The sequence below is a fragment of the Marmota marmota genome, unplaced genomic scaffold (genome assembly GCF_001458135.2).
Source record: "Marmota marmota marmota unplaced genomic scaffold, marMar, whole genome shotgun sequence".
NCBI classification, from domain to species: domain Eukaryota; kingdom Metazoa; phylum Chordata; class Mammalia; order Rodentia; family Sciuridae; genus Marmota; species Marmota marmota.
This window is the reverse complement of record NW_025999977.1, coordinates 20131669-20146452: the sequence shown is the minus strand read 5'-3', so window position 1 is coordinate 20146452 and position 14784 is coordinate 20131669. Positions and strand designations below refer to the sequence as shown.

Below are 14784 nucleotides of genomic sequence, written 5' to 3'. Positions count from 1 at the left end.
CTGTTTTAAGTGGACCATCATAAGCTGGTGTGGAGTTGACCTGGAGGATTTAAAAACCACTTCTGTTTAGCAGTGTTTGCTAGGTCTGCCATAAACATCATAGATCTGGATGTATTTAAATACCATGATAATGTAGTTGCATGAGATAGGTCTGCTCTGTCTTTATTCTGAGGCTTTTTTTTTTTTCTCCCTCATCGGCTAGTCAGACATCAACTGGGTGCAGTTAAACAGAACGGCTATAATTTGTTATTTATGTTGCTTGCTGGTTACGTGGAACAAGGAAAGGAAGAAAAGAAAATGGAAGCTGATGGGGGAAGTTACAGAGACTAAACCGAAAATTATAAGGTCCAGATCTAAAAATATGCCCCTCCACTTCTCTCTTCATCTTGAGTAACATTAATTGATCCCATCTTTTTTGTCTTTTAAAATTGTATGGCCACACAGGAAAGGCTTGGGACACCAACCTGGGTGATATTAATGAAATCCATAGGATTACCAACAAGATCTGGGAAATTCATCAACTATTTGGCACGGAAAATATGCACACCCACTCATGTCCTATATTTTGGTAAGGGATCTCAGGACCAAAACAAAAATATGACATCCCTGATTTATAAATGGGAAAGGGAGAGTGAGGCATGATCTCCTTTGAAAACACCACTAAAAGTTATATTAAACCATGTCTCCTTGGTATTCTTTATTCCTTTCTTTTCTTTTTTTCTTTCCTTTTTGCTTTCAAGTCCCACAGAGATTCACTGAATTTCAGTTTCAATTTTCAGTTTCAAAGATCTCTTCACTGTGCAGAATTTTCTTTCTTGCAGGGGTTCTTATTTTTGAAATTTATGCATTCCTTTTCCTACCAAGGAAGAGGATTATTAAAAGGAAGCTTTTATCCTTTCTCCCTGAGTCCCTCCCTCCCTCCTTCCCTTGTTTACATCCTTCTTTCTTTCTTTTCTCTCTCTCTGTTCCCTTCTCTTTCTCCCTCTCTCTCTCTGTCTCTACATATAGTTCTCTTCTTCTCTGCTTCTACCTTTCCCTTTCTTTCAACACTGAAGTAAAGCAAGCACTTTTTGAATCTTATCCATGGAGTTTATTTTCTTGTTTTCATGCAGTAGTGGGAATTAAATTCAGGGATGCTCTAACACAGAAGTACATCCCCCAGCCCTTTCTATTTTATTTTGAGACTTTTTGCTCAATTGCCCAGGCTGGCCTTGAATTTGTAATCCCCCTCCCTCAGTCTCCCAAGTAGCTGGGATTACAGGTGTGCTCCACTACATCTAACTTCTATCTAGCTTCCTGATTTAATAGTGGACCTACAATTTTTTTTTTGGTACCAGTGATTAATCCCAGGAATGCTTAACTACTGAGCCACATCTCTATCCCTTTTATTTTTTATTTTGCCACAGGGTCTCACCAACTTGCTTAACACCTCACTAAGTTGCTGAGGATGACTCTGAACTAGTGATCCTCCAGCCTCAGTCTCCCAAGATCCTGGGACTACCACCATGTGCAACATTATTAACAAAAATTTAAGGTGATGCAGATGCAAGTGACTAGAGGATTTTACTCTAACAATATTTGTTGATATTTGGTGCATTAGACCTTTCTGCAAGAAAGGTCTGTGATAAAATCAGCATTTAATAGGAATAATGTCTCAAAAGACCCTAAGTCTCCAGGTAAATATACTAAAATATACTAAAACAGACCAAGAGGGAAAAACAACCCAGAGATTTGTCAAACAGTAGAATCAGTTGAGTGGTGAGTTTTGGAGAAGGAAGAATGAAACATACCAACACAAGCCAAATCCACATATTTTCACTACAGCAATGCTAACAAAACGAATGTTATTACTCTTTAGTTAAAAGGAATAGGGATTCACGATGGAAACCAGAAAATTAACTTCCTGGAATATGGTTTTTAATCATGTGGAACACATCATTCTAAAAACTGAGCAGTACACATAAAATATAACCCAGTGATTTTACCCAACCTCCATGAGCTCTGGGTTTTACTGTCAGATGAAAGGATTAAGCTTTGTATGCCTTAAGGCCTCTTTCTACAATAAGGTTCAAATTCTGAGTTAAAATCCATCTTGTGGAAGTGGTTGCAAACACTGAGAAATACTTTTTAAATAAAGCTCTCTTAAATTCCCTTCTCAAATGTTATCTGGCCAAAGACATTCTCCCTTACCACACATGAAGTAACCTTAATTATTCTCAAAAGAATTTTCCATCATCAGCTTCCTGATCAACAAACGAAACACAGTACATGTAAAATCTAAGAAAAAATAGTGTGTTGAAAGAGATTTCTATCTGCCTGCCTTTTTTCTTTCTTTGATTTTCACCTCGTCAAGGAAAGTTGAGCAAAGCACTTAGAATCAGATTATCAAGAGGTAGTACAAATCCTTCTCTGCCCAGGCCCTGAAAGCCTGGAGAGTCAGCCACCCATGGTGACGTCTGTCACATAGCATTCTATTAAGTATTTCATATCTCCATCAAAGCTCCATGGCTTTAAACTTATAACTGGTCCCAAAGTCCAGTCTTAGGGCATATGATCAAAATGCAGGTATTTTTTAAAATTCAAAGCACTGGATCTGTTTCCTCTGCTATGTACCCCTCTGTATTCTAGCATTGCTACAGATTATAGCATAAATCTTTATTGTGTAACTTACCTCATTTGAACGTAATTATAATGAATCTACCCAAAAGTTATAAAACTTACATGCCCCAAGTTATAGTGCTAAAGAAATACACGCTACCATCTTACGCTCAAGAAAGTCATTACTCCACTTTCCTCAACCAGTGTCCTCATCTGAACCACAGAAAACAGAAAATTATTTCAGAAACTGTTTTTTCAATTCACCCAGGAATGACACACTGGATGTCTTAATACATGAGGGCTTAATCTTCTTGGGAAACTCGAATTGGTCGAATACTGGCATAATTAATTATATCATAGTGGCAATAAGCGCTTTGGTAAAGATAAATCTAAGGTGAGGTGGAAAAGCAGAGTAAGAGTTCCAATTGCTTCTATGTTCCTAAATCCTGGTCCATGTCTTAATTATTTTCCTCTCCTGGTTTATCATTCAGACAAGGGCCCATTTATGGTGGTCATTTAATGCATTTATTTGTTGTTGAATTAAAAGTATTAGAATTAAATTTTTGTGGTTATGGTTCTTTGGAATCTGGACAACACAATTCTGATTATCCTATAAATGTGTTTCTTCAGTGCAGGAGACAGCTGGTACTCAGTGAGGGCTTGTTGAATAAAAGAAACATTTAAAAGGGTTGTCCCTATCCTTCAATAGGAACTTGGTAGCAAAAACACAAACATTTAAAAAAAAAATCAAACAATCAAAAAGAGATTATCGAAATAAAAAGCAAGCTGATAACATGAATAAATATTTGTTCAAAGAAGCATACAGTAGCTATGGTATATAAAAAGATGTTCACTGTCACTAATCATAAGGAAATACAAATCAAAACTGTGATGAGATATGACCTCATACCTGTTAGGGTGGCTAGTATTAAGAAAATAAAAGACAAGTGCTGGTAAGTATGTGGAGAAATAGGTACCCATTTACATTGTTGGTAAGGATTTAAAATGGTGCAGCTACTATGGACATTATGGAGGTTTCTAAAAAAATATTAAAATAATATTACAACATGATCTAACCATCCCATTTCTGGGTATTTATCTAACAGGACATAAATCAGGATCTTGAAGAAATATTTGTACTCGCACATCCATACCAATGTCATTCATAATAGCCAAGTTATAGAAACAACCAAATGCCCATCAATAGATGAATGGTTAACAACACACACAAGGAAATATTACTCAGTTTTTAAAAACAAATTAATTCCTACAGTATGTGACAAGGATCAAGGTCATTATGCTAAACAAAAAGTCAGTTGCAGAAGGACAAACTCTGCATGATGCCACTAATATGAGGTCTCTAGAATAAATTTAACTCATACAAGCAAAGAACAAAATAGTTGTTAACCGACAGTTATAAAATTTCAGTTAAGTAAGATGAAAAAATTCTTGAGATATGCTCTACCACATTGTTCCAACAGATTACAATTCTGTGTTGGACACTTAAAAATATGCTAAGGGGACAAGTTCCTGAGAGACTGAAGAAGAATCAGAGATCGAGATGCCTGGTAAAGCAAATGCTTCTCAGAGAAAGTCTCAACAGCTGAAAAGCAATTCAGAAAGAAAAATCAACAATGAGGAACTGGAGTTGTCAGAGAAACAGGTTAGAAACAAAGGAAAAAGAAATAAAAATCATTCAAAGCATTTATCTTCTGAAGTACAAACAAAACATACTAACCTAAAGCAGATAAAGACAGCATCCAACAAGAGAAGAACCTGGCAACTTCTTTCAAAGAGTGCCAGAGAGCATTTGCAAACTATGATAGAATCAGTAATAACAGCAATTATGAGTAACAAAATTAAACAAAAAGAACAAATTCAATATCATCTCAACTACCTGAAGACAAGATTGCTACAATTGTGTGAAACCATGAAAGTCCCTCCCAGAAAGCTGAAATATTTAACTAATGTTTTAAATCTACTGAAAATGGAAAAGGCACAAGATAGAGCTAATGAAGAAGGTCTGGCATTATTGCAGGAAGAAATGGACAAAATAGTACAGACCACAGAATCTATGACTGAAAATATTCATAGTCTAAAGAACAAAATTCAAATTGTGGCACATGAAGTAGAAGAAGAGATGGTAAAACAGATGCTTCAAATGGATTGTAGTGGGGTACTCCCTCTTCCAGAACTTTCTCAGAACAGTCTTAAAGCACCCATACTTCACAAAGAAATTTTGATGCTAATTCCAAACCAAAATTCTCTTGTAAGACTTGGATGCTCTTCAAAATTCATTCCAGATGAATAACTTGTCAATGTTCATCAAAGAAGCCTAAAGAAAACTAGATGCCTCTTAAAAGAGTTTATTAATTTAATGTTTATGAATCTGTAAAACTGTGAACCTATGATGATATTATAGAGGCCAAAGCCTAATATGTACTTAAAATTTGCATCTAATATAGTCCTGAAAACTCTGTCTAGAGCAGCTGCTAAATCTAGAAAATCAATATTTATATTGTTGTATCTTGTAGTTATTTGTGTAAACCCATAAAATAAGAATAGCCATGATCTAATGATTTATAATGACTGTATGAAGTTCATTTATTGGTTGGCATAGAATTGTCACATAGTGACTTCTTATATGTAAAGTGTTTATGTATAGTGCCTAATGAATAATTATATAAGTATTTGCTGTCATTCATTCTTTAGCTGATGGCTTGCATTTTTCTTTCTAGTCACCTGGAACTTGAGAAATTCCCAAATGTCTTCAGTCTTACCTGACTTACATCTTTTTGTGGACCGATTACGATTTGCCACGTATCTTTAATTTTAAAAGTAGCATCAAATTTTCTTTCTTTGGTTGGTTAACGAGTAGATGTTGAATATTTATTTTCCGCCTTTATCAAAGCATATTTTGATTTTTAAAAATTATTAAACAGGAACCTAAGCACATTTATTCCTTAAAACAAAAACCAACCCAAAAGACTGTTTTGGGGAAGCTGAGTGTATAAGAACTGGCTGTCAAAGGTAAAATAAACTGAAACCAAAGACAAATTCAGGATTACATAAAATGCAGTTTATTAGAGACTGTGGAGTATGTCTTGTGTGGCAGCAAGACAAAAGAATCCCTTCACCCTACAGCATAAAGAACGTATCCCACAGCCAACCAAAATGCACCTGAGCTTTCTCAAATACTGTTAACATGTCAAAAGTCGGGTAAGGGACAGTTCAGGTGTCACTGTCCAACCCAAATGCTCAGCTGACTATCTTAATGGATTTGCTTATTGTACAGAGTTTGGAATACAGGGTCGCCTGGTGGCTAGATGATGTTTGCTATCAAGGTGGCTATAGTCATTTCAAACTGGATCCCTACAAATCCCCTTCTTATAAACTTGTTCTCATTAGGTTGTAAGCCTCTTTGTGTCAATAAGTGATTACTATAAATATACCAAAAACCTTTCCTAAGCCACTACTGTATATTGTTCTTTTATCTTTTTGTAAAATAAATTAACTACAGTTTGTTTGTCTAAAAAAATATGCTAAGGGGTAACTCTCATGTGAACTTTTCTTACCACAAAAGATAAAAAAAATAGTTAAAAATAACATTTTTCTTTTCTATATTGAAACTATTTATCCGGCTAGATGACATATTTACCTTTTTTCCAAAGCTACTAATCAATTCTTTAGGCAGTTCTTCCTTCTCAAACAAAAATCATACATATCAATAAAGTTTTAGAAATGGAAACAAAAACAAAAACAAAAAGATGAAGGTTTGCATCTTAGGAATCTTAAGAATGACTTAAAAACTAATATGAATATAAAAATCTTCCCTATTGATTGATGATCACTTCCTGTATGTCACTTCAAATTCAATTTGCTGTTTGTATAATGTGTATTTCAAACACAAAACAAAAATAAATATATTAAGTCTGAAAGTAATGTATTGTGAAGTCAGAAAATGTTACATTTTCCTAGGTGTGAAGAGGGAATGGAGGTTAGTGTTTTTAGTGTTATTCTCATACTTAGTTTGGATATGTTTTCAAGAACAGATAGCCTCTAGTTACAAATTGAGTTTATGGTAAGACAATATGAAAACATATGCCATAAAATTCTTGTATCCTAAATAAATTTTGAGGAAGTCTCTGATACCTGCTTCTCCTACAGCACAGTCATCCACCACTCTGTTACAGGCAGAGCTGCCTTGTTATATAATATTACATAAAGTGCAATCACACTGTTCCTGGGATTTATAGTGTCATCATTTACATCAGTTAAAGGTATCCTTTAATTGGTCATCAAGAAAATAGTTTAGAGAGGTACCATACTTCATAGTTGCCTCTAGGGGGCTCTTTATAAAAAAGTCTTGTTGTGGCAGCAGCATTTCCCTAAATGGATGCTTAATGCCTCAAATTCCTCATTAATATACACCCAAGGAAGAGTTTACTTTTTTAAAAAATGGAAACAAATATATAGTAATCTGTTCACGTTAGCAAATTGTGGTTAGGTAAACTAAGTAAAAACATGGCCTTAAAAAATGTATATAGAAAATACAGCATAAGAACATTACCATGCAGAAATAATAATTAGCCCAAGTAATCCTGTACTTGGTGACTTTCAGCATTTTGGCAGGGGAAAGAATTTTTCTATGAAAGCAGCACAGTAAAAATCAAATGAAATGGCAGTACATCTAGTTTACATTGTTATTAAAACACACAGGCATTTTACTTTAATGGTCATGGGCTTAGTTCCAATGATTTCAAAATCAAAAAGCTAACTACTTGGATAGCAAATACATTTCATCTTTAAACTGTAGTTGCCCCTAATTTGAATAGTCAGAGAGAATCATCACACATTATCCCTATGTGTGTCCTCATGGCTTACTGGCTTTCAGTCCAATCAGATGAGAACACCCAGACTTTCATCTCTGGAAAAAAGATGGAAGTGGCTTGGAGTGAACTGAGTATTTCTGTGAGATTTTTGGAACTTTGAGACACTGAGATTCCAGCTGTAACCCTCAGAGTCACTACTAAGCTAAGTTTTTCATTTTAACTAGTTACGCTTTACATATGAGGTATTTCCCAAAAGCTCATATGTGAGACAAGGCAAGAAAGTTTAGAGGTAAAATGATTAGATTGCAATTATCTTAAACCTAATCAGTGCATCAATCCTCTGATAGGGATTAACTGAGTGGTGACTGTAGGCAGGTAGAGTGTGGCTGGAGAGGGTCAATGTGGGTGTGTCCTTGGGGTTTACATTTTGGGAACTGTCTCTCTCTGCTTTCTTGTTTCATATCCCCAGCTGCTTGTGTCCACCACACTTTTCTGCCATGATGTACTGTCTCACTGCAGGCCTCAAACCACTAAGTCAGCCATCTATGCACTGAGACCTCTGAAACTAGGAGTCCCAAATTAATTTCCTCCTCTAATTCTTATTGTCAGGTATTTTTTGGTCATGGCAACAAATAGGTGACTAAAATTCAAATCTGCATTGCAATTTAGGAATATCCTCGTCTAGGTTAGTTGGCAATATTCAATGATACATACAATAACTGTACACTGTATTGAGAACAATAGCAATATAACATAATGGTTGGGTACTCTAACTTGGTGATTCTCAAACTTTAATGTGTATAGAGTCATTTGGGGATCTTATTAAAATGTAGATCCTGATTCAATAGATCTTTAACCCAGGAGGTGATACTGATGATGCTGTTTACAGAGCAGATCTCCAAGTAGGCTAGAAGTTGCTGATGGGCTTCCTTTCTTTTAAACTACCTAAATACTCAGGGTTCAGTTGCACAGCCTAGTTTTGAAATTGTTCTTATATATATTCTATATAATTTTATATAAATGTGTTAGGAATGAATAATAAACTACATAATTATTAAATAATACTTAAAGGCATACTGATGAGGAATTAATTTTAATCCTTGATGATGTAACCTTTTAGCTGAGGTCATTTTACTCTTTCAAACAAACATTTAAGTCTGAACATATAAGATCCTGAACTACGGTGGTAAATACAGGAAAGAAAGACAACCACTGTTTCTGAAAAATAATGTGAATTGAAATCTAGTGATGACACTGATAACATCCTTAGAAACTAAAAGGATTATTTGTTTTAGAAATATAAAAATTAAATGATTATTCCCAATTCAGTTCCTTAACAAGATATCCATGTTTTTTCTTAAACTTCTATATTTCTCAATTCTTCATTATCTTAACTAATTTCTAATATATCAGAAAATAGATATTATAATTTTTGTATAACTAAAGAAGAAAGCACACTGGGTATAGAGTCAGTAAGTACAGATTTTCTTCTAATTCCTTTTACACATTAGTTAGGTGATCTTGACAATGTAAGAAATAATTTGTAATTTCCAATTTAATTTCATTTCCTAACAAAGCTTAAATGGAAAACTTTTAAAATGAGATAATGTGTAAAAATATCATAAATTTATCTGTGATCATGACAACCCTCATATAGAGGTTCAGTGCCAAATGAAAATGAGGACCTCATTCACAAGTTATTCGGTTCTGGGGATGTGTAGTTCAGTGGTAGAACAGAGACCCCAGACCTTCAAAGGAATTGTTAAGAATTTCAAGATGGCAATTAGAAGATATCAAATCACGAATGGAGCCCTTCTTTGTGTGGATTCCTGTGTGACTGCACATCAAATGTCCACGAGCAGTTCCTACCTACAAAATAATTGTAGTTACTAATCACCATATTAATAATTTTCATATAGCTAATACTCCATTGAGATATTATAACATGCAAGGCACACTTTGACTGCTTCAGTTACACAGAATCACTTACTCCTTTAGAAAGGAAAAAAAATGAAGTACTAGAACATTCAATATCTTATCTCAGGCCATGCAACTACCAAGTCTAGAAAGCCAGCATTTGTCTGATCCTAAAGGTCTATCTGATTCTAAAACCATCTACTTTAACTAATTTAATGCAATGAGTTCTCTATAGCAATCTATTCTTTTTTCCATTTTATTTGAATTTAGAAACTTAGGCTCAGAAAAATATTTGGACAATTCACTTAAAGTGACCTTGATTAGGTCATATACTTCCAACTAGTCCTCTGATATTCCTGGTACCTCACAAAAAATCTGGTATTGAGTACACAGTCATGTAATACACATGCAACTAAACTGAGCACCAGAGCCACCTGTGTTCAACAAAGAAAAAAATCTAATTTTCCTATTATTCAAAATACATGCTTCTGAATAATTGTTTTCATTTTAAAGAAATTAATTTGTTTTAAATGTTTCTCATTAGTGATGATTTTCCTGAAAAAAATACCATACACAAAAATAATTTTTAATTTTCTTCTAAAGATAAGCACTTAGATCTAAAGAGCTAACAGCCCAAGTATATCATCTCCTAGTAGAAATTAAGAAGAAATGCAAAATATTCATTTTGGATGAATTTCAGATTTTTTTTTCTTAATATGGCTTGGACTTGATAAAGTAACAAAGTTGTATGTCCTTGGACCTCTCTTTTCTATTTTCTTGATATCATTTTATTTTTTCCATTATTTTTTAATTCTGGGGATGGAACTAATTTATTGTGCCTTAGTTCCATATGGCACCATGTCCATTATAAAGCTGAGCAAAGAGGGTAACTCAGATTACTTTGTCACCTTCTCTTTACAATTATTATCAACTTCCTTAGCAGAGTTTATCACACTTCTGTATTTCCAGGCTAATTTTTCATACCTCACTTACAGAGATTGTATTGTAATTTTGTGTTTCTTTGTCTGGTTCTCCATCCAAATTCCTGAGTGCATTATCTTATTGATATGTCCCCAGACTCTATCACAGAATCTGGCACATACAAGGCATTGGTTAATATTGACTAATTGAAAGCATACATGCAAGAGTTAATGCATAAGCAAATGGGGCAATTCAAACAAGACACTCCAATGAGTGCTGAAATTAAGAGCAAATGTTCAGTTTTAGACATTGTTCATTATTGCTTTCTGCTGGGCTGAAAAATGTCATATTCTATAAAATGTATCAAGTTCTCAGAATTAAAATGTCATCAAACCCCCTACCAGACCATGTTATGCTAGCTTGATATTTGAAAGCACTACAATTACAATTCATTATGCCAACTGCTGATACAGTTCCAGGCTATGGGGCATCTGCTGAAAATGATGGGAAATAAAAATCTGTGGGTCCCCTGGAAGGGAGGTTGCTATGTTTAAAAAGCTAAAATCCAGGCAAGAACTCACCAGATGCTTTGTGGACTGAAGAGCTGAGTTCCAGTTCCTTGGGGACCTGAACAGATGGGACTCCCTGAACCCAATCTCGAAGAGGAGTGTCTATGGCAAGACGCCTGGTTTCTGCCCCAGTTGCTTATTTCCTTTGCCCCCAAGGCTACAATGCACAGAAGTGAACTTATTCTTTGCAATATATGAAGCTAATACTTTACAGAAATCCAGAAAATTCTTCCCAATGTGTTTTCTGTGCATACCTGTTTGTATGGTTGGCTACACAGTATAGAAAAGTATGGCAAGCCTTGTTATTTTATTTATGCCCTTAGAGGAGGAAGGTTATGCAGGCTGCCAAAGTGGGGATTAGGCTCACAGAGGTAACAGTTAAGTACCAATGAGAACTGTGGGGAGAAAATTCCACTGAAAGCTCATGTATAAGGAGGCACCTAAGAAATACCTTCTGCTGCTGCTTCTTACCCTTATGTCTCAGACCCTTCTCCAATATCCCAGGAATCTAGGCTGCATTTTGTTTTGTTTCGTTTGGTTTTCCCCCTGCAAGGTTCCTATGGAGCTCATTCCATCTAACTTTATAAAAAGACTGAGAACGTGGAAAAAGAAGTGAGATTACCCTATGGCATGGAAGCAATGTAGGGTAACAGTTAAGGGCAAGAGCTCTGTAGTTGGGTTACTTGAGTCTAAATCTTAGGTTTCTTATTTAGTAATTGTTTTCCCCTAGTTACCTAACTTCTGTTTCCATGTCTTCATTTGTCAGATAGGGATGGTATTAATGTGTAACACTGTCATGCTCAGAACAGAGGAAGCACTGAAAAGATGGTATATCCCTTTATGTGATCTAATAATAGAAGCAACACCTTATGGTTTGGATCTGAGGTATCCCCCAGAAGCTCATATGTGAGACAGTGCAGGAATGTTCAGAAGTGAAATGATTAGATCATAAGAGCTACAACCTAATTGGTAGATTAATTCACTTGACTGGATTAACCAGGTGGTAACTGTATGCAGGAAGAGTATGGCTGGAGGAAATGTGTCACTGGGAGTGGTCATCTGGGATTTATATTCCGTCCCTGGTGAGATGAGCTCTCTCTGATTACTGGCTGTCATGAGCTGGGATAATATGCTCTCCCATGTCCTTCTGCCATGATGTGCTGCCTCATCTTGGGCCCAGAGCAATGGAATTGGCTGGCGATGAACAGAACCTTTCAAACCATGAGCCAAAATAAACTTCCTCCTCTAAGTTGCTCTTATTGGGTATTTTAGTTGCAGCATTGCCAAGCTGACTAAAACACAATACTAAAAATAAAATACCAGAAACCCACCAAAGATAGTTTGTTCTCTCATAACTGTCTGATATGTTTGAAACGCTGAATATCAAATTATTTCACACAATTTCATTAATTTTTCAAAAATAAAACATTGTTCTACTGTGTTCCTGATGTCCGCAGGCATAGGCCTATCCAGTAACTTACTGGATGTTATGAATATTATCTTATTATATGAGAAATTTAAAAATGCTTAATATAGTATTATTATTACTCTGGAATGTGCTAACTCCCTTATCCTTCCAAGGAGAGCTCTGAATTTCAATGTCCATTTGTATAGTGCCCAGTGCAATCAGAGGTACCCTGAAGTGTATCTGACTGGGATTGGTTTGGAAGATCTGATTCAAGCAATGTGCTCTACTAGTAGTAGTCAGCTCATGGATGGAAAATTAAGGTCAGAGCCTACCTCTACCACTCACAGTCGTGGGTTCTGCTGAGATCTCAGAGTCCTCATTTGTATAATGGAATTATTATTATTACCTCATGTGGATTCCTAGGAAATATGCTAAAGGGAAAGTGGGATTTCTGGGCTTTACTATCCTGGAAATTAAAGGAGGCAAATGTAATTGGTCTCCACCTGCATTTTAGTGTTGACACTTTATTACAGCAGAAGAGATGAAATACACTATTTTCAAGATAGGGAAAAAGGGAATCAGGTCTGTGATAAACCAGTTTATGCCACATTAGGAGTTGTCTAATTATTTGACATTATCACAAAGACCATCTTAAACACCATGTTAATGTTTTAAAAGCAAAACTGCCATCTTCCATGTTTTAAATCGGGCAGAGAAAATTTCTTTTCTTTCTAGACCTGAACGTCTGTGAGAAAACTGTAATCCTACTTGCCTACTTTCTAGCTGGGCTGAAGCAGACTGTCTGGGTCAGTAAACCAAGACCCTAGTTCCAGAAAAGCAGCCCAGAGTAGCAAGAGAATTGTCATTCATCTTCCAGGTCAATGGAGCAGCCCAAGAACTTAGCCTAAATGTATACTGTAGCTATTGTTAAGAAGATGAAGATAGCTGTTCTTTGAGTTAGCTCTCTCCAGCTGAAACAATGAAATGACATATAGTGAATATCTGACCCAGAATGGAAACTTGTACTATGAAAGGTAGCTTGTAGCCACAATGTCAAATAGCTGATCAAAGATTGAACATGCTTTGTCAGTTAGGTCAATGCACAAGTCCTTATGTTAAGGGAATCCCTTTGAATTTTCTTATAGGATATTAACCTTGTTTTACATTTCCAAAACCCACCTTCAAAGGATTCATTCAAGTGAGTCAAGTGAGAACATATGACCACTCAGAATCAAGGCAGTACTACCTGTAGTTATATAGTATCTCAAGTAAAAGGAGAATCTTTAGGAAAAAGCAGAGTAGGGGAGCAAAAAGTAACTCTCTTCCCTAAAGAGGAAATGAAACACCTGGGACGGTCAATATAAAGGAATCGTAAAATTCTACCAACCAACACGTAGACTGTGACAACAGAATAACAGAGAAAAGGCAGAAAGTCAACTTCAACAAGGAATCTAGGAGAAATGAAAACCTGGGGATACATTGTTTAATCCTGACTTTGGAACCCAAATGGGAAGTTTCTCTGCTAACTCAAGAAGTCATCTATTCTCACAAGTGAAGCAACTCACAGACGTCATCTAAGACTTCCTCATCCTCCAAGTTCCTGCAAGGCCATTTCTCCAATAAGTCACACAGCCTTGCACTTCAAAACTGGGCAGATAACCTGCATTACATATTTTCTCACGAATTTTTGTTCTTCCATGCAAATGGAAATTACTCTACTTCTCTTTGAACAAAGAGAGCACAAAAAGAGACCCAAAAACAAATTTGATGAGCTGGGTTCACCACAAAAGATGATAAATTGAGAATCCATCACAATTTTCTTAAGTTCTTTGTTGTCCAAAAGAGGATAGATAAGGATTTTCACTAAGGAAACACTTCCCCCCTTTTCAGGATTAATGAGGGTACATTGGAGAAATTAGGGTATGTCCACTGCCAGTGGCAGAGGGGACCATCCTGATTACATTCAGGAATCAACTCCCCCCCACCCCACCCCAGTGAGGCAAAAGACTTACATCAGACTGGATATTTTTTTGAACCTCATCTACCTCTTAGCATCTTACAAATTTTGAGTGATAAAACACTCTAAGTGTAATTAAAGGCTGAGCTGACCTAATTAAGTTGATGAAATTTTCAGTAGGGATTTAATTCCCTCTCGCATTTCACTCATTTTTTTCTTCCTCTACAATCCTCCTTTAGGCTAATTCTGAGCAATTTTTAGTGGCAGCATTTTAAATTACCTCACACAGGTAGTGTCTCTATTGAAACACAACTGGTAGCAAAATCTCCAGCAGGTACAGGAAGGCTAAAAACAAACTTCAAATGAAGAACTCTAAGGTGTTCTATTGAATACACAACCCTTTCCTACTTCTCCAGTTTCCTTTCATCACTAACAAACTATGATGCATAGTGTCTACCCTGTAGGAGGGAAATAGGTATTTTAAAACATTTTGGTATTTTCAAGACACAAGAGACTAAGAAATACACAATAGCAGGAACAGTTTTTCTTTTCTTTTTCTTTTTCTTTTTTTTTTTTTTTTTT

The 14784-nt window shown here is 35.7% G+C and overlaps 2 protein-coding genes across 45 annotated transcripts in view; one reads left to right on the top strand and one right to left on the bottom strand.

The window, feature by feature from the left end:
* Nrxn1 (neurexin 1) overlaps window positions 1-14784 on the bottom strand; it is a 1091229-nt gene that overhangs the window by 647454 nt on the left and 428991 nt on the right. The gene's annotated exons all lie outside the window — the stretch shown is intronic.
* Window positions 80-5377, top strand: LOC125617172 (centromere protein Q-like). Its single transcript, XM_048804407.1, has one exon. The coding sequence runs from the start codon at window positions 4160-4162 to the stop codon at window positions 4907-4909; it is 750 nt and encodes a 249-aa protein (XP_048660364.1). The 5' UTR covers window positions 80-4159; the 3' UTR covers window positions 4910-5377.

Excerpts from the sequence above, each read along its gene's own strand:
- LOC125617172 (XM_048804407.1), top strand. The coding sequence starts at position 4,160 with ATGCCTGGTAAAGCAAATGCTTCTCAGAGAAAGTCTCAACAGCTGAAA.